We start from the raw sequence: 25,047 nt of genomic DNA, 5'->3' as shown, positions 1-25,047 counted from the left end.
ACACTGCGCAGTACTGCAGAATTTACTGTTAAAAAAATCCACGTGTAACTGGCCCTAAGCAGTTCAAACCTTTGTTCAAGGGTCAACGGTATTTCTAGATCTTCTCTGAATGCATCTTATCCATTTCTATTTCTGCTTTTCCATGTTAATGTACAGACACTTAAGCCCTTACAAAATCCACTGCAAAACAAACAGGTCATTAAAAACTGAACTCACCTGACGTACGTCCATTTTCTACTGCTCCCGGGAAAATGTAAAGAACTGTGAAGGTTCAGCTGGAAAGGAGAGAAGAGAAAAGGGGTCATGAGAAACCTCATCTCCTATATTCATCTGTCTAACAATCTCACAGCACCGACTGGAGCAAAGGCTTCCCTACGGGAGAATGTTCCTTTTGACATTCCTGAGAAGGGACAGGGAACACCACACACAGGTAGCGCCACCTGAACATGAGCACCTCTGATAGGACGATGTGGTCTCAACCTTGCATTTTCACTACGGCAAACAGCTTTCTTTTTCCTATAAATTAAAGCTTTATGCAAGGTTATACTGTATAGCACAGGGAAATATATACAAGATCTTGTGGTAGCTCACAGTAGGAAAAAAAAATGACAATGAATTTAATTATGTTCGTGTATAACTGAAAAATTGTGCTCTGTGCTGGAATTTGACACAACACTGTAAAATGACTATAACTCAATAAAAAAAGTTTCCAAAAAAAGAAATAAAAATGCTCAATAGTCCCCCCCAAAAAACCTTTATGTTTCCTTCTAATAATTAACAACAATAATATAAACAACCACAACAAAACTGAAACAACAGAGGTTTAAACAAATTCAGGTACCACAGGCGACATCCTCTACCTTCGTTAAACGTAATGTTGTCAAAAAACTACTTCGGCTGGGTTGTTAATCAAGTTCTTTTTGAGTTTATACCATGAGTTAGAGCTGAATAAAAATGGAATGTATTATACAAAAAATATATATTTTAATCCTTTGTTCTAAAAAGGATGCAATTTTTTAAAAAGATATTTTAATAACATGGTTATAGTACTTATCTTTGTTAAGTAAACATCATTGTGCTTGGTTCTGCTCTGTGTGACTATAACCATTCGTTTCAGACCCAGTATTTTGGGGCTTCTATAAATGGCCAATACAGAAATCTCTTCACCCACTATCATTTTATTATTATCTCTGTTCAGGAACATAGGTAATTTTTTTCTATGTTATTGTCCATCACCAAATGTGGCATCTAATTATTCTCATGGTGTGAGTGCAGCTCAGTTTCTGGAAAGAGTGAGGGGAGAGTGAAGGGAATGGGGTGCTGTCTATGATTTCATCAGCTCTGGCTGCTTATATTTTGCCTGGACATCATATCCTCACTAGCCATCCAGTAAAGAGCCTTTTCCGGTGCGGCCTGACGGTCAGACATCTCTCTCCACCCCAGGTTACCACCTTCTGCAAGTCGGTCTACACTGTCCACTGTCACAGTCTGTGATGGTTTCCACATGCGATGACATCACCAAGTCTGACTCACCAAATTTCAGTCATGCTATACAGGGATCAAGAACTGTTTCTGATGGAGCAACTCAAGATCTGCCCCTTTCTAGAACTTTCTGCCTCTGCTCTGAAGCTCTGGTGAGGTGTCTGTCAGATGAGCTGTTCTTCCAAGTGGCAGTTATTGTTGCGACTCCCTCTTTCCTATCTTAGAAGAGCTACTTTACTCCAGAGGGGCCAAAGAAACAAATTCACTTATTTGAAACCTTCATCCAACACTAGAAATCGGACTCTTTTGGAATTCACTAAAAATGTACCATCTATTATGCAGCCATTAGCTGCGTTCAACTACCACACCTGAAGTCAAAATAATATTTTGAATGTACCTAATTGAATGTATCAGTAAAATTAACTTCACCCTTTTTACTTTTTACTGTTGCTACTGAAAAATTTTTAATTACATTTTGTTTGCATTGTCTTTCTATTGGCCAGCAGCACTGCATTAGATTATTAGACTGCTTTTGAGAATGGAGACAGATTGGACAGTTCAGGAACTTTCAAGAGCCTCACTCTGACCAGGGGCTCTGCGAGGAACCCACAAATCCCAGTACATATCTCCCACATGCTGAGATCCTGTCTGCAGTCACTTCACAACCATGTCTTTGGGAATTTGGAGACAGGCTGCCAAGAGCTTTTAAGTTTGCAACTCGGTAGGGGGCAGGGAGGGTATTAGGAACAGCAAGAGACAGGGAGTAAAATCTATTTGTATTTGCAACCTCTCACCTACCTACCAGCTTGTGTCCTGGAGTATGTATCATTCCGCCCACTTGAAATTCCTTTCATTAAAAAAAAAAAAAGGCATGTTTATAACAAGCAGACTTATGAGGGTTATGAGGGTTAAACGAAACGCCAAAGGGAACAGTGTCTTATGACAGCAGTTTACACAGTGATTCTTACAATCACTTCTCAAAATCTTTTGCAGATTTATTTTATTCTCACAGTAACTGCACAAGATACGATTAGTAGCCTCGTGTTCATCAAGAACGTTACAAAGGCGCATTCTCCTCCCGCCGCTGGCGGCACCCGCACCCGGCCAGCGCCGAACACCTCCTGACCAGGATTCAGGCCCACCTCGAGCAGGCCGGGCTGGCCCAGCCCGGACCACGGGGCTGGGGGAGGGGAGGGCCCAATGGAGGTTCCCGAGACTTCCCGCTCCCGTCAGCGCGAACAGAGGGTCTACCCGACCCAGCAGGGCCCTAAGCCGCGCGGAGCCGGGTCCCTATGCTCTCACCTCCGGTGGCAGCCTTGCCTCCGACAACTACCCGCAGACGCCGAGATTCTGCCCAACTTAGGCGGAGGGGGTGAACCGAAGGCGGAGCGGGATGCGCGCTTGCGCAGACTGAACTCCCGGGACCCCTTCCCAGAGTGCTGAGCGGTGGGCCCGAAACATTCAGGACTACATTTCCCATAAATCTTTGAGACCACAGGAAATAATTTTTGAAGCTTTTCGGCTTGGTTTGTGAGCTTGAATTCTTGACAATTTCACCTGATCCCTGGCGACTTTTCCTGAATTCCTAGACATATGGGTTTAACTTTATGATATAACAACATGTTGCGAAATCTGGTTCTTCATCGGATCCTCGTTGGAAAAATAGTAACAGTGAAAGAGACAATTTAAGAAACACGAATGTGGACTAGATACAAGAAATATTAAGGAAAATTACCATTACTTTGGTTAGTATGATAATATTCGGATGATGTAGGAAATTGGTCTTATTTTTTAAAGATACATAGTGAAATATTTACAACTATGAAATTATGTATTTGTAATTTACTTTTTAAAAATTCTGCAAAACAATTAGATGAAGCAAATATGGCAAAAGATCAAGAATCGTTAAATCTGCGTAGTATGTGAGTGTTTTAATTTCTTTTTCACAAAGGGTAAAAGACGTGGCGGGGGGTGGGGTGGGGGTGGAGGGGAGGTGGTGGAGTAGGGTTAGGGAGAATTTACTGCAACTCCAGAAGGGTACCTTTCAAAATCAAGCTGCCAAGAGAAGTAAAGATACAAACAACTAATACAGCTGTGAAATAGAACAAATGCTAGAAAATGGAGCCACTATTAACATAAAAGAATAACATCTGTGACCAGCAAGGGGGAGGAGGAAAAGGTTAGCTGTTCAAAATTACACAAGTGATACTTGAAAATATATACAACCCAAAATAAGAAAATTATTATCAGTTAATAATAATGATCAATTACTAACCTGGCTTGTATAGTGGAGCTTAAGTTCAGCTTTTAAGACTGCCAAACTGTCTTCCAAAAGTGGATATATCATTTTGCATTCTCACCAGCAATGAATGAGAATTCTCTTGTGCCATAGCCTCACCAGCAGTAGGTATTGTCAGTGTTTTGGATGTTGTCCATTCTGACAAGAGTATAGTGGTATGTCATAATTTGCAAATCTGTAATAATGTCTGATGCTGGAGTTCTTGTTATGTCTATTTGCATAAGTATATCTTCCTTTTGAAGATATTGTTTTAATCAATATTTGTATATTTTAGATAAAATTTCTTTAGTGGACATGTCTTTTGCAAATGTTTCCTCTCAGTCTGTGGTTTGTCTTTTCATTCTTTCACAGGGAAGTTTTTAACTTTAATGAATTCAAACTGATCATTTGCTCATCCATGGATTGTGCTTTTGATGTTATCTTATATCTCACTGCCAAACTCAAGGTCACCTAGTTTCCTTCTGTGTTATCTTCTAGAATTTTTATAGTTTTGCATTTTATTTGTTTATGATCCATTTTGAGTTAATATTTGTGAGAAGTGGAAGAAACCAAAACTCTTTACTGCCCCTTCACACCCAACCCTGTAGAAGCATGTCTTCTCTTTCTCCCGGTCCCTCAATCCTGCACAGCCCTCAGGACTGCATCTTTAACCCTGATTGAACTCATCTGCTGACACACCTGCCTCCCCTACTAGGCCTTGAACTTCAGCTCTTAGTCATCGCTCCAACCTGTGTCCATCACATGACCAAGCTCACTTCATCACAGACTCGGTTAACCTGTCAATTACTTTCCCACCAACACAATGGACACGGTGAAAGAAATACAGTCTCCCATATGCCTTTTGTTTTTTGTTTTTTTTTTACAAGCACAACCTTCATGAATTCTGGCACACAGTAATGTAAATGTTGTAAAGGAGATGATTTCTGCAGCAGTCCCTGACTCCCTGACAATCCTCACAGAGATGTGGGATGGCAGGACTGGAGCTAAGGTCCTTGGATACCTCTTGAATACACTCAGAAGTCTCAGTCCAAGTGAAGGCTCCTTTCTATCCGCTGGAAACAGCTATCAGTTGAGAAGAAGGAAGCCTAGAGACTTGAACCTCATCTATGATTCTCAGACCCAGCAGTCATGAAGCCCCAAACTTTTACCTGGAAATGAACAGTCACCCTACCTACAGATGCAGAGTGGTCTAAGAGGGAAAAGGCAGAACTCATTTCTCAGAGTCAAAACCAAGAAGGTTTTGGCTACTGCTTTTCACAAGGGAAAGATTAGGATCACAAACTTACTTATAAGGAAATGAACTTCGTAGAGTTGTAAAAGGCAATTAGCCCTTGATGTTCAAAGTTACTATTTTGCATCTTGCATCTCCACAACAGGCCCAAGTTGGTCATGACGATCATCATTTTATACCTTGGTGCCAACACATTCAGGAACTCAGACTGCAGGAAGCACGCTTCCAGGTAACTCGCTGTAACACAGGAAAGTCTAGAGTAGATCATGGGGGAAAAATGACACGTATTGAGGTCTAGAACAAATCTCAGTTCTCTTATACATTTACAACCTGTGATCCCTGGACAAGTTACCTGAGACCTGGTTTCCTTATCTGTAAGTGAAAAAAATATATACCGCAAAGGTCAGGATGAAAACGACTGAAACCACAGCACCTAAGACAAGCTTGCAACTAATGCTAATCAGCTGGTCACGGTGAAGTCCATGCAGACTTCACGCCTACACCCCACCCCCAGCTCCCACCAGCCACAGATGGGTTCAGAGTGCAGAGCGTGCTGAAACACTCAGCATTTGAGACAGACCTTGGGTATAATGTTGGTTTTCAAATGTACAGGAGCCCCAAGAAGTGAAAGAGGAAAGAAAAGCAAAAAGGAAGAAAGAGCATCTCAGGGTCAGGCCGGTGGGCAGGCACAGCAGGCTGGAAGAGGGGTGGGGTAGCTAGAGATGTCTGTTGGGCAGTCGGTCGTCCTCTACTTAGTAGGTACATTGCTGCGAGCAAGGTGAGGAATAAACTGTATGTAGTTCCCAGAAAACTCAACCTGGATGCTTTACAAGAAAATATTTTTATTACTTCAGAATTGAGAACATACAAAATAAATTCAGCAGAATGACCTATCACCTGCAGTCCCCACCAGGAGCACATTATTAGGGGTGTTACTAATACCAAAATGAATTCTCTTTGCATTTTACTTGCACTCAAAGCTGTTCAGAAACTCTGGATTTTCTGTTGCTCATGTAAGATGGTCTCCTCACATCTTCGAGCTCCAAAAACCATACAAGAGACTTCTTTATTAAAAGTTACATTAACAGTTAAGCCAGCACAACTAGGAATCTAGTCTGGAGCCTCTGTAGAGGATTTATACTACCGCTGGTCCTGCCTTTCAACCAGGTGGTACCAAAACCCAGCAAAGTTCCAAGGGAGGGATGGGCGGAGTGCTAGAGCCCAGAGTAAGAAGGAAGTTCATGGAGGAGATGACTCTCACAGGAAGGCAGGACCTGCCCAGGGCCCAGCCTTTCTTGGGGATGGGCTGAAGGGAAACACCACTGGCATCTTAACAGGATGCTCCTCCGCTGCAGGGACTGACTGCTGCCTGCACACTGCACGTGGGTCGTGTGGCACGTCCACCTCCACCACATACACACCGAAGGCCATTAACACCTCCAATCAATGTAACAACAAAAAGCAAAACAAAACCCACATACATTTCGCAGTTCCCTGGAGAAGGGGTAAAAATCACACCCACTGACTGAGTATCCCTAAGGAAGCATAAAGAAAAGAGAACAAGTACAATGGGTAGAAAGTCAGAGACAAGGGAAACACAAAATTTGATGAGTAACCAGCAGAAAAAGGGCATCCTTCAGTGACTTTCACCCACCAACTCAAGTCCCAGCTCCTGAGAAAACAAAGTCCTTCAGAACTCAATCCTGCCCATCCCAGCTGCCTCCCTTCCAGTCTTCTCTCCAAGGCACCCACCCACACCCTCCCTTCCCAGACAACTTCTGGTTTTCCTGACCAGATGGGATGTGCCGTGCTCAGACCTCTGTGCCCTGGCATGTGCATTCTGCTCTACCTGGAGTGCACGTCTCAAGGCAAACTCCCAGTCGTACATCCACACCCAGCGCCAAGGTTTGTGAAGCCAGACACAGGCAGCCCCACACCACCCTGGCCTTCTGCCCCCACAGGACTCCCCACGGGCCTTCTGGGCTCCTATCCAACTGCACCCCACTGTCTGGAGCAGGAGCTACTGAAGGGCAGGTGCCCCCCGAGTCCTTGCAGAGAACTGGTGCTCAATGAATTCTAACTGAATGACCTTGCATGAAAGGTTTTGTAAAAGGCTAAAAAAGTGAATCACACAGAAAGCAGACAATAGATATTTTCTCCTATTGAAAGCATGTATTTTCTCAACTCTGATCTTTGGTTGAGTATCACTGAGGTACCAGGCAGACATGCTCTATCACTTCCCAGCTGGGTATCTGTGGGCAAATTAATTTTGCTGTGTCTCAAATTTCCACTTACTGAAAGCAACCAGCTCTGCAGTGTGGTTAAGAGGACTGATTAATGTATGCTTAAAAACAAACAAACAAAAGTAACAGAAAGCGTTGACTAAATGGTGGTTCTGACTAGCCTGCTGTAATCACAGACACCTTAACAGGACCGGATACTGTACCAGCAGGAATGTGAGCACAATGAAATTCTGGTTAAGACTATGTTTTCTTTAGGAGAGCTGAAAGTCAACAAACCCAATAGCTTGTCTTCCAGCTGCACTGTGCTCTCCACACTCCTTACTACCGATTCCTAGTGACCACTATGTCCCCCGGCTCCGCTGACAATGTGGACTCCCAGGTCTTTGGTCTCTGACCACACCTCCTCTTCCTCTTCTGTAGCTAGTCCACTGTGGACACCTAAAGTCAGGCATTCCTTCGGCTCAGCTCACACATTTTTTCTCATCTTCTCCCCTCTCTCAAGGCTTCCATTAGGATCTCTATGGAGATGACCTCACGACCTCTCAGTCACATTCAGAAAATATTTCAACCTGAATTTATCCAACATAGATACTTACCTTAATTAGATCATGAAGTGTACAGCTTCAACTTCTCTCTTTCATGCCATTTTTCCCTTTTCCCCAAGTCTTTTACATCTCACCTGTCCTCAGCTTCCTCTTTGCCACCTCCTAAAACTACTTGCTTGCCAAGGTTCCTTCTTGGGTCTTTCTGTTCTGTCTCACTAGTTCTTAACCTCTCTGGGATAACGAACCCTTTGAAAATCTAATGAATGCTATAGATTCTTTACTAAAAAGATAAACACAGAATATATGCATGCAATTTCACCTAACCAATGATTGCAAATAAGAATCTGTGTTCATCCACACCAGACTACCACTTACACATTTTCATCTCCAGATTCTATGTCCCTCTTATTTAGGACCCCCTCTGGATATAGCCTAAAGGGCCAACGGGCATCATAAACTTAACAAGTCCAAACCAGAATTCACTATATCTCCTTAACAAACTCCCTCTGCCTACAGTATTCCTCCTCTAATAATGGCACCACCGTGCCCTCAAGCTAGAAGCCTTAGAATTAACAGCCTTCCCCATACCACATCACCAGGTCCTGTCTCAGAATCTCTCCCAAATCCAAATTCTTCTTTAGCCTCTTACCCTTTAAGACTTTATCATCCTTTGCTTCATCCCATATCTGCCATGATGAAAAGTCCACCACTCCTCTGACACGATCCCATTACCAACTCTAACATTTCCATCTTCACGCCACTACATCTCTTCACCTCTAGAAGGTCACATAGCCTGATTCCCCATCTCAGTTTCTTCTGGTAATTAACAGCAGTTCTGATCTAGATTCTCCCAAAATTTCAAAACTATTCATGTGCCTGCCTCTTCTCAAAAACTATGATGCTTCTCCATTGCTCAAATATAAAATCAAATTCCGTCCTGCCCATAGAGTCCTCCACAAGTTACCAACTAAGTCCTTTTCCAGGACTGGATTCCACAGCTTAGACTGTCACTTGCACCTTTTGTCTTCCTATGAAAAACACATGCACTCAGAAAGGCTCAGTTCAAACAGCATTCTTTATATCCTCTACCTAATAATTAGCAAAGGACTTTGCACAGAAAGGCAAAATTCCTAATGAACAGATACAGAAATAGAAAAAAAAATTTTCTTCCTTAAAATCTCTAAGTCCTTCTGGAAATATTAACCTTTTGAAAATATCAGTGATTAAAATATTATTAATATTTCAATTAAGAAATCCTTTATAAATCGTGCATTGTTATGTAGGATGCTTCCATGTCTTGGCAATTATAAATAATGCTGCTGTTAATACAGGATGTAAGTATCTCTTTGAGTTGATTCTTATTTTGTGGTGGCTTTATTCCTTTCATAACTATGTAAGTTTAAAAAGCTAAAGCTCTAAACGTTCTTAGAAACAATGAACAGTACATATACATAAGCTTAAAAATATATGTGCAGTAAAAAGAATGATCTATCAAGCCATGAAAGACAAAGAAGAAACTTCAAAGACACATTACTAAATGAAAGAAGCCAGTCTTAAAAGGCTACAAACTGTATGATTCCAAACAAATGACATTATGGAAAAGGCACAGTTACAGAAACAATAAAAAGATCATGGTTTCCAAGGGTTTGGGGAGTAGGAAGGAGGGAGGAATGAAGAGATGGAGCACAAAGGGGTTTTAGGGCAATTAAATTATGCTGTATGATACTACAGTGATGGCTACGTGTCATTATGCATTTGTCAAAACCCATAGAATGTACGACATCAAGAGTGAATCCTAAAGTAAACTACGGACTTTGGTTGATAATAATGTGCCCATGTTGGTTCATCGATTGTACCAAACATGCCACACTGATGAATGATGTTGATAGTAGGGGACTATATATGTGTGGGTGGGGAGGGCTATATGCGAACTCTGTATTTTCTGCTCAATTCTGTTGTGAACCTGAAACTGCTCTAAAAGAATAAAGTCTATTAAAACATTGTTTTTAAAAAACCAAGCATTGTTAACCACCATTTACTAAATACTAATAAAGCACAATATAGATTAAACTTATATTAAATATCATCAACCTGCAGAAAAACAGCTATCATCTGGACCCACGATTATAATTCCAGTACTGTACTTGGACCTTAAGAAAGGAAAAAAAATTACACTAAGAGAACTTGACATTTCACCTGATAGACTTAAGTAACGTAAGTCAACAACAGTGATAGAAAGTTACCAGATCTAAATCACCTTCAGGCTAGGAAAAATTCTTTCCGCATTTAAAAAAAAAAAAAACTTTCAACTGACATGTCATGAAACTAAGGACTTTCTTCAGTACACATTTAACTGTTAATTTCTTCTAAGGGCCCAAGGACGTGACGGGCAATTCCCAGCCTCACACAATGGGACCTGGTGACTGGCACGCTTACCAGCAGGTGCACAGCAATCACACCTACGCCTGAGAAGCGATGCTGCGGGCAGTACCACCTTTCCATTACCTTCTAGGACCTTCTTTCCTTTAGACCTGACCTAATGTAATTTCCTTTATGTCTCCTAAGCCTCTGAGTTCAAGGGAATCTTCACAGCTCTATACAGTGAAGCCCTCTGTTCCTGAAGAGAATGAAAATATTCAACTTTTTCCCTTTTTTTTTTTTAAGAATTTTAAGTAGTCTTTGTACTTAGCTAGCATACTTGGTAAAACATTCCCTCTATGCATTTCTAAAATTATGACCATTCAAATTCCAATACGTTTCTGAAATAAATTTGCTTGTAAGAGTAAAATACACTAAATTTCCCAAATTATTAGTAACACTAAGGAAAACAGGGAGTAATGAAAAGGGCTCTGGCAATGGAAACGGGATCTCAGTCTACAATCTCAAGCCTGACTCTTTAGTTGTGCGACCTCAGGAACCGGCTTCACCTCGAAATACTTTCTCATCTCACAGAGAGCACTGCCCTTCCCTCTCTGCAAGGTGGCTGTTCAGGTAACATGAGGTAACAGTACCTAGCACAGTACCTGACACGCAGTGTTCAGAAACGGTTTGCTTCCTTCATTCAACACAAAAGACACACTCACATGAAGGTTTAGGTATAAGGGAGCCTACACTTTCACAACTCTCCGTCACCATAAATTAAGACAGGTAATTGGTTCTAATAAAACAACGACAACGACAACGACGACGACAACAACAACAACAACAACAACAACAACAACAACAACAACAACAACAACAACACAGTCACCCTCATTCCACGAACGCTTCTGAGGGATCTGGAGCCAGAAGAGGGAGCCTGCATGTGGTTCTCCAAGAACTCCAGCAGGGCTGCATACATACTGAGCACTAAAGCAGTATAACAGGGGAAGTCCACAGTCCTTGTGCTAAAACATCTGGATGCCTTTATGCTAGTAAGGGAGCTCACGCGCAGTAAAACGGGGGAAAAACTAAAATTAGGCCCAACACCAAATGACTCCTGAAGAAATCAAGACAGCGATGCTAACTTATCCTTCCTGAAACGCCAATAGCACCATCTCCAAACCCATTTAAAAACTTCGAGAGTGAAACATTCCACACCAACACTGGTGCCGCTTCATGCTTTATAGAAAGCCTGCGCAGGAGAGAATCCCCGGCACCACGAACATGCTGAACCGAAGCCGTCTGCGGAAAACGCAGGCGAGAGGGGCAAACAAGATGATGATTTTGGGGTCGAGCGCACACACCGCTGCGAAACGCCTCGCAGACCACGGCGGCCGCCCCGAGCATCTGAAGGATTTCGCGGCTTCACAATCAGACATCAAGGGAGGGCCGCGAGGCCAGCACCCGGCGGTGGGGTGGGGCGGTTCCTGACATGGGGGTCCGTGCCTACCGGGGTCCTATGCTCCACTCCCACCCACCCCCTCTCGCGCCCAGCGAGGGCTGACCCGGGAAGCGCCGCGAGCAACGCCCCAGCACGAGCGGCCCGGCCCCGCCCGAGGCCTCGGCGCGCGGATGGCGGGACAGCCCGCCTGGAGTCGAGGTCGACGCCAGGCTCGGGGTTAGGCTCGCGGGGCCGGGGCCGGGGCCGGGGCCGGGGCCGCAGCTGCGACAGCCGAGGCCGGGCGGGGGCCCGCGCGGGCGGGCGAGGCCAGCACGCGGGGCGCGGACACTCACCAGTCGACGCCGTGGGAGCCCTCGCCGAGGTAGCAGGTTGCTGGAGCGCGGCCCCCTGTCGAACACCTGCCCACGGAGCACCTCGGGGCGCGCACACGCCCCCGCCGCCATGTTGTCTCCCGGGCCGCCGCCGCCGCCGCCGCCGCCGCCGCGCTGGGCACCAAGCTCCGCGGCCGCCGCCCGGCCAGCTCCGCGCCTTTTGGAGGCACCGCGCCGCTGCCGGAGGGAGCAGGACGGGCACCGCTCGGGAAGCCCGGCGGAGCCGCCGTCCGCTCGACCAACGGCAGCCTGCCTGCCTGCCTGCCTGACCGTTAGGCGGGTGGAGGGAGGGGCGCGGCCGAGGAGGGCGCCGGGGCGTGGCCGGGCAGCACACGCGGCCGCGCACGGATCGATTGTACGAAGTATGCCGAAGTGATGAGGGATGTTGAGGGTAGGAGAGTATGTATCTGTGGGTGGGGAGGGTTATGTGCGAAATCTGTTATTTTCTGCTCAATTCTGCTGTGAACCTGAAACTGCTCTAAAAAAAAAAAGTCTATTAAAAAAAAACTTCAAAAAAAAAAAAAAAAAAGCGTAGGTGCTCCAGATCCTTGGCCCATGACTAGAGGACTAGGGAGGGTGTGGCTGAAGGCCCTGAATCCTTGGGCTGTATCACTGTACACGGGCATAGCTAATAGGATGGGACGAAGGGTTGCAGGGCTGGGGGGTTGAGAGACAATACCCATCACTGGTGTTGTAGGAAGCCAAGTGTGTGGCTTGGGGCTCTCATTCCGCTGTTGGAGGGCTTAAGAAGGGTAGAGAATGAAGGCCATTATAATATTGCTCTCCCTTCACAGAGAACCAGAATCCAGAACAAGCAACACAGTGATTCCCCCCACGTCTCCCAAGAGGCTGAATACTGTGGGGCTCTCGGCCGCAGAGTGGATGGAGTGTAGCCGTCTAAAGAAGTGGTGGGAGATCTAAATGGGAAGTGAACTGAAGGTGCTTCCTCTCCTAAACAAGGGTTTCCTAGAGGGTTACGTGCTGGGTTCTCTCTCATGGTGTGTGGACTTGGCAGTGAAACACAGAGACTCAGTCTAGGCCTGCAACCCCTTAAAGGATTCTGGCCCTTGGTGACCCCAATCAGTTCTAGACCTGCTTTTCTCAGTGTTTCAAAAACTGCTGTGAAAGGAAATTCTTCCACCTAAAATAGCTCAGGGAGATATCAAACTTGTTTGCCTTATTCCATTTCACTTACTTCTGTCCACCTGAAGCTGATGGAAAATATCATGAACCTTAAATAAACTCAGTACACTAGGCTTTCCAGACTCACCCGATGCTTTCTTCACCAACCAAAAAAGAGGTGTATTTTATGAACTACCAACAACATGGGTCAGCAAACTACAGCCAGCCAGCTGTTTTGCAGATGAAGGTCTACTGGACCACAACCACACTCAGTCTTTACGTAGTGTCCATGGCAGCTTTCACACACAATGGCAAAGGTGAGTACTTGCAACAAAGAACATAAAGCCTAAAATATTTACTATGTGACCCTTTACAGAGTACTGATTCCACCTGGTCTCAGATGCTAGCTTTCAATACTGACAAGAACAGCCACCATGCAATCCCTTCCTAACACTTCAACCCCCTACGTTTCCTCCTCAGCGAACTGCTTATTAAACGTAGTTCCCCTCCCCTCCCCATCCTCTGTATGGGTGTGCCTGTGTTGCTGCATCTAGAGGTTCCTGTGAAATGGCCTTGGTAAGTATTCGTAAGTGCTGACCCTACTGGACTTCCACTGTGAAAGTGAACATCCCTTCAGTCTTGGCGTGCAGTTCCGGCCATCAGGCACCCACCGTGGTTGCTTTCTCATCAGCGAGTGTACTCTAGTTTAGCTCAGTGAACTATCAGTTTATTTTGTGGAGTTAGGCTGTCCACATTTTCAAAACTCACGGGCAGGTATGTACGTTTCTGGCCAGCAGCTTCCAATAAATACATGGTTGTAATTCTGGAGTTCTGACAGCTGAGCTTCCCGTATTGCACTACTGTCTACTTGTCTGGGATTTGATGGGGAGAGAAAGGCAGCCACTGCCTTCTCCTTGGCTTGTTTGTGTTCCTGCTGGATCACAAAGTCTAAGATCAGTGGTAAACTGCATATCGTTGTAGGTGTGCCATTCAGGGTCTTCTGTGTTCAATGTGGCGACTGATTCAGAAACAGTTAACGCTGCTCTTCTGGGAGTCACAGCCTCTAAGAAGAGCACTGAGCATCATTTTTGTGCCTATCTAGTAATGTGTCAAATTTTAACTAAAAATGACAAGAATTACAATGTCCACTTTGGGAAACCCTAATCCTTAACATGGTTTTAAACATACAGAAGTTGCTCAATAAAGGGAGAAATAAAAAGTAAAATTTTATCAAGGTAATGCTTTTCAGTTAATCATAAAAATTTACACGATGTATTCAAATTACTCAGTTTATAAACCATTTTACAATCTACAGCTGCTCTTGTGCCAACTGGTTTTTCAGACCAGTAATTACTTCAGTAATTGGACGTGAACTCAAATGTTCCAAAAGAAACTTTAGAAAAAGAAAATCACGTCTAATGGCCCCTTAAAGAAATTTTTCCTTCTGCAGCTGCAACTGTGAGGAAAAAAAAGTATAGCAATGAGAAAAAATGAATGGCCGTAGACACTGAATTGATTACCAGAGAAGAAAGAATGCTGTGCGTTCCCTGCTTTTAAACAATTTAAAGAATTTTGAAACTTCGTCCAAACATGTATAAAGAAGACATTTTCAGCATTAATCAGAATTAATCCCTGGAAATTGAACATCTTTCATAATGTATCGTCTCAGTGATTTTTAGACGATAAAAAATAAAGGCTATACAAAACATTACTAGCGAGGGAAGGGGGTGGGAAGGGATAAATTGGAAGTTTGAGATTTGCAGATACTAACTACTATATATAAAATAGATGAACAACAAGTTTCTACTGGATAGCACAGGGAACTATATTCAGTATCTTGAAGAAGAATATGAAAACAAGTGTGTGTATGTACATGTACGACTGAAACATTAAGCTATACACCAGAAATTGACACAACACTGTAAACTGACTATACTTCAATTAAAAAAAAAAAAAGAAATATTAGCATCTGTGATAGTTAATTTTACGTTATCAACTTTACTGGCCACAGGATGCCCAAACATTTAGTCAAATATGATTCTGGGTATTTCCCTGAGGATGTTTTTGGAAGACTTTAGCATTTAAATGGAAAGACTAAGTAAAGCAGGTTGCTCTTCCTAATGTGGGTGGCCCTCATCCAATCAGTTGAAGGCCTGAATACTGTGAAAGACTGACCCTCTCCCAAATAAGAGGGAACACTTCCACCCTACCTTCAAGCTGTGACAGGAGAGGGTGAGGGGTAGGGGAGGGGGATGGGATTTGTTTGTTTGTTCTTCCTATCAAAATTGAACTAAAACACTGATTTTTCCTGGCTGTTGAGTCTGCTAGCCTTTGGACTGGAATTATACCATAGGCTCTCCTCAGTCTTCTTGTTGACCGTGGATCTTGGGGCTTCTCAGCCTCCATGACCATATGAGCCAATTCTTTATAATACACCTCACATTCTTGTGTGTGTGTGTGTGTGTATACATATACATCCTATTGGTTCTGTTACCCAGTAACCATAATGCTGATTTTGGTACCAAGAAGTGGGATGCTGCTATAATAAGTATCTAAAATTGTGGAGTGGCTTTGGAACTAGGTGGTGAAGGCTGTTAAGAGTTTTGAGGTGCATACTAGAAAAAGCCTAAATTTACAAGAAGGGACAGTTGGTAAAAATATGGATATTAAATGTGACTTTGGTGAGAACTCAAAGAAGGAGAGTTGAACAGAAAGCTTCCATCTCATCAGAGGGTACATAAATATGAAGTGACTAGTATTCTACAGTATGCATTTTCTAATGCTGAGCTTTGCATATGTAAAATAAATTCCACTGGGCACATGGTGTGTAATTATTTTTAAACATGGTTGGATTCAGTTTGGAATGTTTTTTATAACTAGTACAGGTTTGTAGATCCACCACCAACTTAATTACTTTCATAAATACAGTATTTCTCAGATTGTGCTATCCTGTGTCAGCAGTATTTTTCAAAAATGTATCCATTTCGTGTAAGGTGTTCAATCTGTTAGTATAAACTTGTGCATGATATCCTCTTAGTATCGTCTTAAAGTCTGAAGTGTAGTGGTAACTTCTCTTCCATTCCTGATTGATTATTAATGTCTTCTTTCTCTTTTTCTTGATTAGTCTACGTAGCAATATATAATTCCGTTGATTTTTTCAGACAATCAGCATTTGGCTTAGCACATCTTTCTGTTGTTATATTTCATAGATTCCTGCTCTTATTTTCATTCTTCCCTTCCTTTTACTCACTTTGTATTTATTTTGCTCCTCTTTTTCTAGCTTCTTAAGGCAAAAGCTTAACTCACTGATCACAGACCTTTTATTCTTTCCCACTGTAAGCACTCACAGCTATAGCTATCCCTCTAAGCTCTGCTTTAGCTGCATCTCACAAATTTTTATTTTGCTAAAGTGAATTTGAAAAGATTTAGGTAGTGGTTTGTAAAACTTGGTATTGGTAGGATGTAATTTCTCCCCCAAGTTATATATAGATACACTAAAATCTCAATAATAAACATAGCCCACATTTTCTTTTCTTCTTTTTTGTTAAATGAGAAGCTGATCCTAAAATTTAAGTGGAAATTCAGAGGACCTAGACTACACAAAGCAATCTTGAAAAAGAAAACAAAGGAAGAGAACTTACACTACCTGACTTCAAGGCTTCCTGTGATCCTACAGTAATACAGACAGTGTGGTTTGGTTAAAGGACAGACACATTAATCAAAGCAACAGAACAGAAAGTGTGAACAGAAAACAGACCCATACTTAGCCCATCACTGAATTTTCAACAAAGCAATCCAATGAGGGAAAGGAAAGACTTTTCAACAAATGGTGCTAGAACCACTCTGTATCCATATGAAAAAGAAAAACATTGATTCCTGCCTCAGACTATACACAAAAGTTAATTCAAGATGGGTCACAGATCTAAATATAAAAGCTAAAACCATACAGCACTTAAGAGAAAATATAGATTATTTTCATAACAATAAGAATTTAAAAAGGGAAGAAAATTAGACTTCCTCAATGTTAAACATCTCATCAAAAGTTATGTTAAGAAAAGGAACAGAAAAGTTTCAGATAGAGAGGATATTTGCAAAATGGACAAATGACAATGGACTGGTATCCAGGATTAATAAAGAATTCATAAAACTTAATTTTAAAAAATACAAAAGATCTGAATGTATTCACAAAGTAAGTTATAGTAAACATATATATATATATATATATACACACATACGATTAAAAAGCACATAGAAGTGTTCCACATCAGTAACAATCAGGGAGATGGAAACACACACGAGATACCACTACACATCCGACACCAGAGATAAAATGAAAACTGTCAGGGAGGATGCGAGGTGACAGGAACCCTCATACATTTGTTCATGGAAATGAGAAACTGTACAATCACTTTGGGAAAGATCTAGTCATTTCTCATAAAACTACACATACAGTTACCCTATGACCCAGTGTACTGGGTTGACTATTATCCCACCAAAATTAATCTTGACTTGGAACATATGAATGTGGCTTTATATTGAAATACAGTCTGCAGATGTAATCAAGCTAAGATGAGGTTCTACCGGATTAGGGTGAACTGTAATTCATTGACTGGTATCCGTACAAGGAGAGGGAGATTTGGATGCAGAGACACAGAGAAGGAAGAAGGATATGTGACTACAGGGGCAGGCTGGAGTGATGCAGCTACAAGCCAAAGGTTGACAGCAACCACCAGAAGCTAGAAGAAAGGCAAAGAACAGCTTGGCCTTTAGGACCTCCAGACGGAACTAACCTTGCAAACAGGTTGATTTTGAACTGGGATAGAATAAATTTCTTTGTTTTAAGCCTCTCAGTTTGTGGTAAATTGTTACATCAACCGAAGGAAACTCATATACCCAGCACATACCCTAGGTATTTATCCAAAGAAAACAAAACAAAGGTTTACCAAAAACAAACAAAAAATTAGCATAAGAATGTTGATAGCAGCTTTTACAAACTGACTAAACACTGGAAGCTATCAAGGTGTCTATCAAAGAGAATGGATAAACAGTTCTATATTCATATGACAGAATGCTATTCAGTGTTAAACAAAGAACACACTACTGATGTATGCAACAATGTGCTTAAAAGCTATACTGAGCGAAAGAAACCTTACACAAAAAAGTATTATTATAGGATTCCATTTACGAAAAATTGTACAGCAGGCAGAACTAATCTACTGTGAAATAAAATCAGAACACTGGTACCTCCGATAAGGGCAAGAGTTTACAGGGATGAGCCCCAAGGGTAATGATCTGTATTTTGATAAAGTTTGGGTTATCGAGTTATATCCATTGTTTGAATTCAGAGACTACTACACTTAAGATTTTGCATTTCCTGTAAGTAAGCCCCACCTTAAAAGAAAGAATAATCAACTTTCAGTAATGAATGATATACATGCTACCCGTTACTCTAGGAGCCAAACATCTTTCACGGGGCCCACCAAGCTGAGGTGAATTGCCAGGAACTGGCACTTTCCAACTGCAGTGTCTGGAGATGCTCAAGTGGACACCCTGGACCTGAGTCTGTGGGTCCCCGCCTGCTGACCACCCACAGGAGCCGACCCAGGAGACCATCCTTTTCCTCTCTCCACTTGATTGTCTTTGCCGAGACCACTCAGTGGTCACATCAGATATTAAGACATACTCACACCCAGCAACCGCTCTGAGGGACAGACATCATCTGAAGGGAATGAGTAGATGCTAAGGACAAGCCATGAAGACCTCACAAAATGACAGCAATGGCCACCCATGATCAGGGACTCCTAAGCTCTTAAGCTGCCCATGGGGAGAACACAAGTCTCTTTTCCAACAAGAGTAAAGCCTTGATAGAGTGCACTTGCTCAGATATGCTCAGCTACCCAGCTCTCTCTGAGAGGAACTGCTTGCACTAAACTCCCCACTCATACCAACTGAGACATTGCTAGAAATCTGTCAGAATGATTCCCACGGCCAAAGCAGGGACAAGGGCAGAGTCAACAAAGAGTCCCTGAAGCGCCCCATTCCTGTCTACCATGCACCACAGCTCAGAAATGAGTCTGGAAGCCTCCATTCCAGCAAAAGAAAAGGGGAACAGACCCACCCCTGTCAGGGCTGTGACAGCCACAGAACAAAAAGGAGGTCCCGCTCAGCAACTAGGGCAGGCTCTGATCGCAACACTGGCCACACCCCAAATTAAAGGGATAACAGGCAACACACACAGAAGAAAGATGGGACAACCATCCATACTGAAAACAGACCTCACAACAAAATTATTAGAGGCTCACAGCTACACAGAAATGCATCCTCTTCAGAAATCTGTCAGAAAGGCCAAAGTAAAAGACGGTGTTAACACCAAATTCTGGAAAGAACACAGAGAAACTGGATTACTCCAGCACTGCTGGTGGGAATGTAAAGTGGCATAGGTGATCTGGAAATGACTATGGCACTTTTGTACAAAACTGAACGTGTATTTACCACACGGCCCAGCAATGTGCACTTCTGGGCATTTATCCCAGAAATGAAACGGCTATGTTCACACAAAAACTTACGCATAAATGACAACAACAGTTTTATCTGTATTAGCCACAAACTGTAAACAACCCAAAAGTCTTTCAATGGGTGAATGGTTTAACAAAATGTAGTACACTCATACCACAGACTACAACTCAGCAATAAAAGGAATGAAATATTGATACACGTAATGGACCCACGAGATCCATTTGGGTGGGTCCCAAGAGAATTATGCTGAATGAGAAAAAGCAATCCCAAAAGGTAACATACAATATTATTTCCTTTATAACATTCTTGAAATGACAAAATGGTACAGACAGAAGAGATTAGTAGTTGCCAGAGGAAGGTGGAGGGAGTGAGGTTGGGGAGGAGTGAGCTATGGCTATAAAAACATAGCACAAGGAATCCTTGTGATGGAACTGTCCTGTTTCTTTGAATATACTGGTAGTTACATGAACGTACATGTATAAGTTCCACAGAACTAAATAAACATACATATACGCAACCCTCCTTCACTGCTGGTGGGAATGCAGTTTCGTGCGGCCACTGTGGAAAACAGTATGGAGGTTCCTCAAAAGACTACGAATAGACTTACCATATGACCCAGGAAGCCCACTCCTGGGCATATATCCAGAAGGAACCCTACTTCAGGATGACACCTGCACCCCAATGTTCAAAGCAGCACTATTTCCAATAGCCAAGACATGGAGACAGCCTAAATGTCCATCAATGGATGACTGGATAAAGAAGATGCGGTCTATTTATACAATGGAATACTACTTACTCAGCCATAAAAACCGACAACATAACGCCATTTGCAGCAACATGGATGCTCCTGGAGAATGTCATTCTAAGTGAAGTAAGCCAGAAAGAGAAAGAAAAATACCATATGAGATCGCTCATATGTGGAATCAAAAACAAAAACAAAAACAAAAAACAAACAAAGCATAAATACAAAACAGAAATAGACTCACAGACATAGAATACAAACTGGTTGCCAAGGGGGTGCGGGGGTGCGAAGGGACAGACTGGGACTTCAAAACTGTAGAATAGATAAACAAGATTATACTGTATAGCACAGGGAAATATATGCAAGATCTTATTGTAGCTCACAGAGAAAAAAATGTGACAATGAAAATATATATATGTTCATGTATAACTGAAAAACTGTGCTCTACACTGGAATTTGACACAACATTGTAAAATGACTACAAATCAATAAAAAATGTTTAAAAAAAAAAAACCCAAAAACACATACATATACTCACAAAGTGAAGGTAAAAGTGGAGAAATCTGAATAAAGTCAGTGCATTGTATTAACAGAAATACAAGGATGGTTTAACAGGAAAACAATCAATATAATTTACCAAAAGAAAGATTAAAAAAGAAAAACACGTATTAGCATCTTTACAGATGCCAAAAAACAGCTGACAAAACCCAACACTCATTCCAAATAAAAACTCACTGAACAAGGAATAGAAGGGAAGTTTGTCAAGCTGAGAAAGGGCAGGTATAAAACTTACACTTAGGAGGAAAGCACTGCCCATAAGATCAGGAACAAGGAAAGGATGTCCACTCTCACCACTTAAATTCATCACTGCACTGATGTTTTCGCCTGTGCAACGAGGTAAGAAAAATAAATTAAAGACATGAAGAATGGAAAGGAGTAAACTACACTGATTTACAAATAACATAATCATCTACGTAGAAAATATGACAGAATCTACAAAACTACTAGGACTGAGAAGTAGGTTTTGCAAAATTACCAGATACAAGGTCATCATACATAAACTAACTGTATTTCTAAATTATATCAACAGACAACTGAAAACTGAAATTTTAAAGTACCTTAAATAGCATCAAAAATATGAAACACAGAAGGGTAAATCTGACAAGATGCGTAAGACCTGTGTACTACAAAATAATGCTGACAGACAGAAATTAAGAAGTCCCATAAAAATGGAGAGACAGATTGCGTTCATATATTGGATGACAGAGTGCTATTAAACTGATAAGAACGGAGACTACACTTGATCTTAGCCAAAAGTCCGAGAAGTGATCAGAATGTTATTTACATGTAAGTTCTCCTTGAACTGATGTAGATTCAACTCAGTTCCAATCAAAATCACAGCTGGCTTTTTTGTGTCTTGTGTGTGTGTGAAAATTGACAACCTCATTCTAAAATCCATGTGGAAATGCAAAGAATAACTAGAATAACTATGTTTTAGCATAAATAAAACAACTTGAAGAAAATGTCACAGGATTTATACTTCTAAGTTCCAGACTTGATTATAAAGCTACAGTAATCAAGACTATGTGGTATTGGCATCAAGATAGGTAAAGAGAGAAGTTGAAAAAAACAGAGTCCATATAAATACCCATACACAACTAATTTACTACAAAGGTGCATAGGAAATTCAGTAAAGAAAGCGTTGTCTTTTCAAGAATAGTGCTGGAAAATTTGGATATTTTTATGAGAAAAAAATTGTACTTGTATCTAGACCTGGTACCAAGTATAAAAATTTACCCAAAACAGGGTATAAAACTAAACATAAAGTAAAAATTATAAAACTTCTAAAAAGAAAAAAACATATGAAACTCTTTTTGATTTTCATTTTAGGAAATATTTCTTAAATACATCACCAAAAGTTAAATTCATGAGAGAAAAAAACTGAAACTTGGACTTCACCAAAGGTAAGAAATTCTCTTTGAAAGACACTATTAAGAGAATCAAAAGCCACAGAGAAAATATTCATAAATCAAATATCTGATAATGGACTTCTATACAGAATATATGATGAACTTTCAAAATTCAATAATAAAAACATAAGAAATCAACTTTTTAAATAGGCCAAGATTTGAGAAGACATTTCACCAAAGAAGATACACAGATGGTAAAATAAGCACATGGAAAGATTCTCAGCATCATCAGTCATCAGGCAAATGCCAAGTAAAACAGAGTAAGAAGCCACTACGCAGCTATGAAAATGTCTGAAGTTAAAATAGTACTACTAACTGCTGACAAATACACGGAGCATCTGGAACTCTCATCTACTGCTCGTGGGAATGTGACACAGTGCAGCCACTCTGCAAAACCCTTTGTGAGTTTCATTAAAAAATATACACTCTATCGTACAACGCAGCCATTCCAGGGCCAGGTATTTATCCAAAAGAAATGAAAGTATATGTTTACACAAAGATTCTTCATGAATGTTTGGACAGACAACATTTATTTGTGTTTGTCGAAACTGGAGACTACTCACATGCCTTTCAGTAGATGAATGGTTACATAACTGTGATCTCTATACCACTACTCAGCAATAAAAAGAAATAGACTATTGATACATACAACATTAGGGATCAAACTCAAAATAATTATGCTGAGTGAAAGAATTCAGTATGTATTCTGTACGATTCAATTTACATGAATTCTAGAATATGCAAACAAATCTATGATAGAAAACAGCTAAGTGGTTGCCTGGGTACAGGAGGAGGGGGAAGACAGGGAGGGGCAGGAGACAGGGATTACAGTGAGCCACAAGGGAACTCTGGGGGTGACAGGTATGTTTGGGATTTGGAACATGGCAGTGGCTTCATGGCTGTGCATGTATGTCAAAACTTACCAACTTTTACACTTTAAATATATGCAGTAAATTTTATAATTTGATAACATAACTTACAATTATCCCTTAAGTATTATACCATATAATACCTTATACCATAATAACATTTCTTATTATACCATAATTATCGCTTATATAATAGTTCTTTTTGAAAAAAACACTGAGTTTGCTATAAAGTCCAAGTCCAGATATATAGTTGTATTTAGAAGCAAAAAACAAAACAAAACAAAATAAAAAAATAATATGCCAGGAATGTTGACAATAAAACACTGAAAAAAGATAACTCAGGCAAAAATTTATCCTTACCTCCCAACATTCAAATAAAACTAATTCCAATTGGATTAAAGAGATAAATGTTCCCAAAATGGAATCTTTACAAATCAGTAACAGAAACAGCCCAAATCAAAAGTAGGGAACTACTCTGAACAGTCAAGTCACAGAAAAGGAGGCACCAGTGGCCAGTCAACACAGGAAAAGATGCTCGTGCTCACTAGGAGGCCAAACCCCTCTGAAATTTCACCACAAACCAAACAAATGGTGAAAAACACGAAGATGAGGAACAAGAACTCATCCCTGCTGCTGGGAATATAAGACAGCACTGAACAGCTTCAGAACACGATGCGGTGTAACACAATCAGGTTGAAGCCACCCACGCCTACGGACCAGACACTGTGCTCTCATGTATGCGTCTTCAGAGAAACTCTTAACATGTCTTTCCAAGGAAGTAACAAGAATACATAGCAACATTATTTAATAGCCGAAAATTGGAAATAACTTAAATGTCCAAAAGAAGGGAACAGATAATTCAGCTACATTAAAATATTCATATAATTGATTTGTATGAAACAGTTTTTTAAAAGTGTAAACTAAAGCCAGCACCCGGGGGAGGGGTGGGGCGGTTCCTGACATGGGGGTCCCGTCCTCCACCCCCACCCATCCCCTCTCGCGCCCAGCGAGGGCCCACCCGGGAAGCGACGCGAGCAACGCCCCAGCACGAGCGGCCAGGCCCCGCCCGAGGCCCCGGCGCGCGGATGGTGGGACAGCCCGCCTGGAGTCGGGGTCGCCGCCAGGCTCGGGGTTCGGCTCGCGGGGCCGGGGCCGGGGCCGACGCCGCAGCTGCCGCAGCTGCGCCAGCCGAGGCCGGGCGGGGGCCCGCGCGGGCGGGCGCGGCCGGCACGCGGGGCGCGGACACTCACCACACGACGCCGTGGGAGCCCTCGCCGAGGTGGCAGGTTGCTGGAGCGCGGCCCCCTGTCGAACACCTGCCCACGGAGCACCTCGGGGCGCGCACCCGCCTCCGCCGCCATGTTGTCTCCCGGGCCGCCGCCGCCGCCGCCGCCGCCGCGCTGGGCACCAAGCTCCGCGGCCGCCGCCCGGCCAGCTCCGCGCCTTTTGGAGGCACCGCGCCGCTGCCGCTGCAGCCGCCGCCGCTGCCGGAGGGAGCAGGACGGGCACCGCTCGGCAAGCCCGGCGGAGCCGCCGTCCGCTCGACCAACGGCAGCCTGCCTGCCTGCCTGCCCGTCAGGCGGGCGGAGGGAGGGGCGTGGCTGAGGAGGGCGCCGGGGCGTGGCCAGGCAGCGCACGCGCACGGATCGATTGTATCAAGTATGCCAAAGTGATGAGGGATGTTGAGGGTAGGAGTGTACGTATGTGTGGGTGGGGAGGGTTATGTGCGAAATCTGTTATTTTCTGCTCAATTCTGCTGTGAACCTGAAACTGCTCTACAAAAATAAAGTCTATTAAAGAAAAACTTGAAAGAAAAAGCGTAGGTGCTCCAGAT

At 42.5% G+C, this 25,047-nt stretch overlaps 1 protein-coding gene and 1 non-coding gene across 15 annotated transcripts in view; both read right to left on the bottom strand.

Moving 5' to 3' along the window:
- Nucleotides 1-24,787, bottom strand: part of LOC105104714 (zinc finger protein 658) — a 79,958-nt gene extending 55,171 nt beyond the window's left edge. For 2 of the 14 annotated variants that reach the window (XM_064490054.1, XM_064490055.1), the window contains exons 1-6: nucleotides 24,464-24,780; nucleotides 21,168-21,259; nucleotides 20,429-20,686; nucleotides 5,068-5,249; nucleotides 2,281-2,329; nucleotides 217-275 (exon numbers count right to left, since the gene is read on the bottom strand). In XM_064490054.1, coding sequence (XP_064346124.1) covers nucleotides 217-231 — 15 coding nt within the window. In that variant the 5' untranslated portion in view covers nucleotides 232-275; nucleotides 2,281-2,329; nucleotides 5,068-5,249; ... (1 more) ...; nucleotides 21,168-21,259; nucleotides 24,464-24,780. Of the gene's footprint in view, nucleotides 1-216; nucleotides 276-2,280; nucleotides 2,330-2,784; nucleotides 3,215-5,067; nucleotides 5,250-11,955; nucleotides 12,091-20,428; nucleotides 20,687-21,167; nucleotides 22,236-24,463 lie in introns of those variants that run through there. The other 12 variants (XM_064490044.1, XM_064490048.1, XM_064490045.1 and 9 more) reach the window with 12 other exon arrangements.
- LOC116151816 (U2 spliceosomal RNA) lies at nucleotides 21,522-21,704 on the bottom strand. The gene has a single exon (XR_004135396.1). It is a non-coding gene; the product is annotated as a U2 spliceosomal RNA (small nuclear RNA).
- Nucleotides 24,788-25,047: the final 260 nt, after the last annotated feature.

Source organism: Camelus dromedarius, chromosome 10 (assembly GCF_036321535.1).
Source record: "Camelus dromedarius isolate mCamDro1 chromosome 10, mCamDro1.pat, whole genome shotgun sequence".
Classification (NCBI taxonomy): Eukaryota; Metazoa; Chordata; class Mammalia; order Artiodactyla; family Camelidae; genus Camelus; species Camelus dromedarius.
This window is presented reverse-complemented; position numbering and strand designations above follow the sequence as displayed.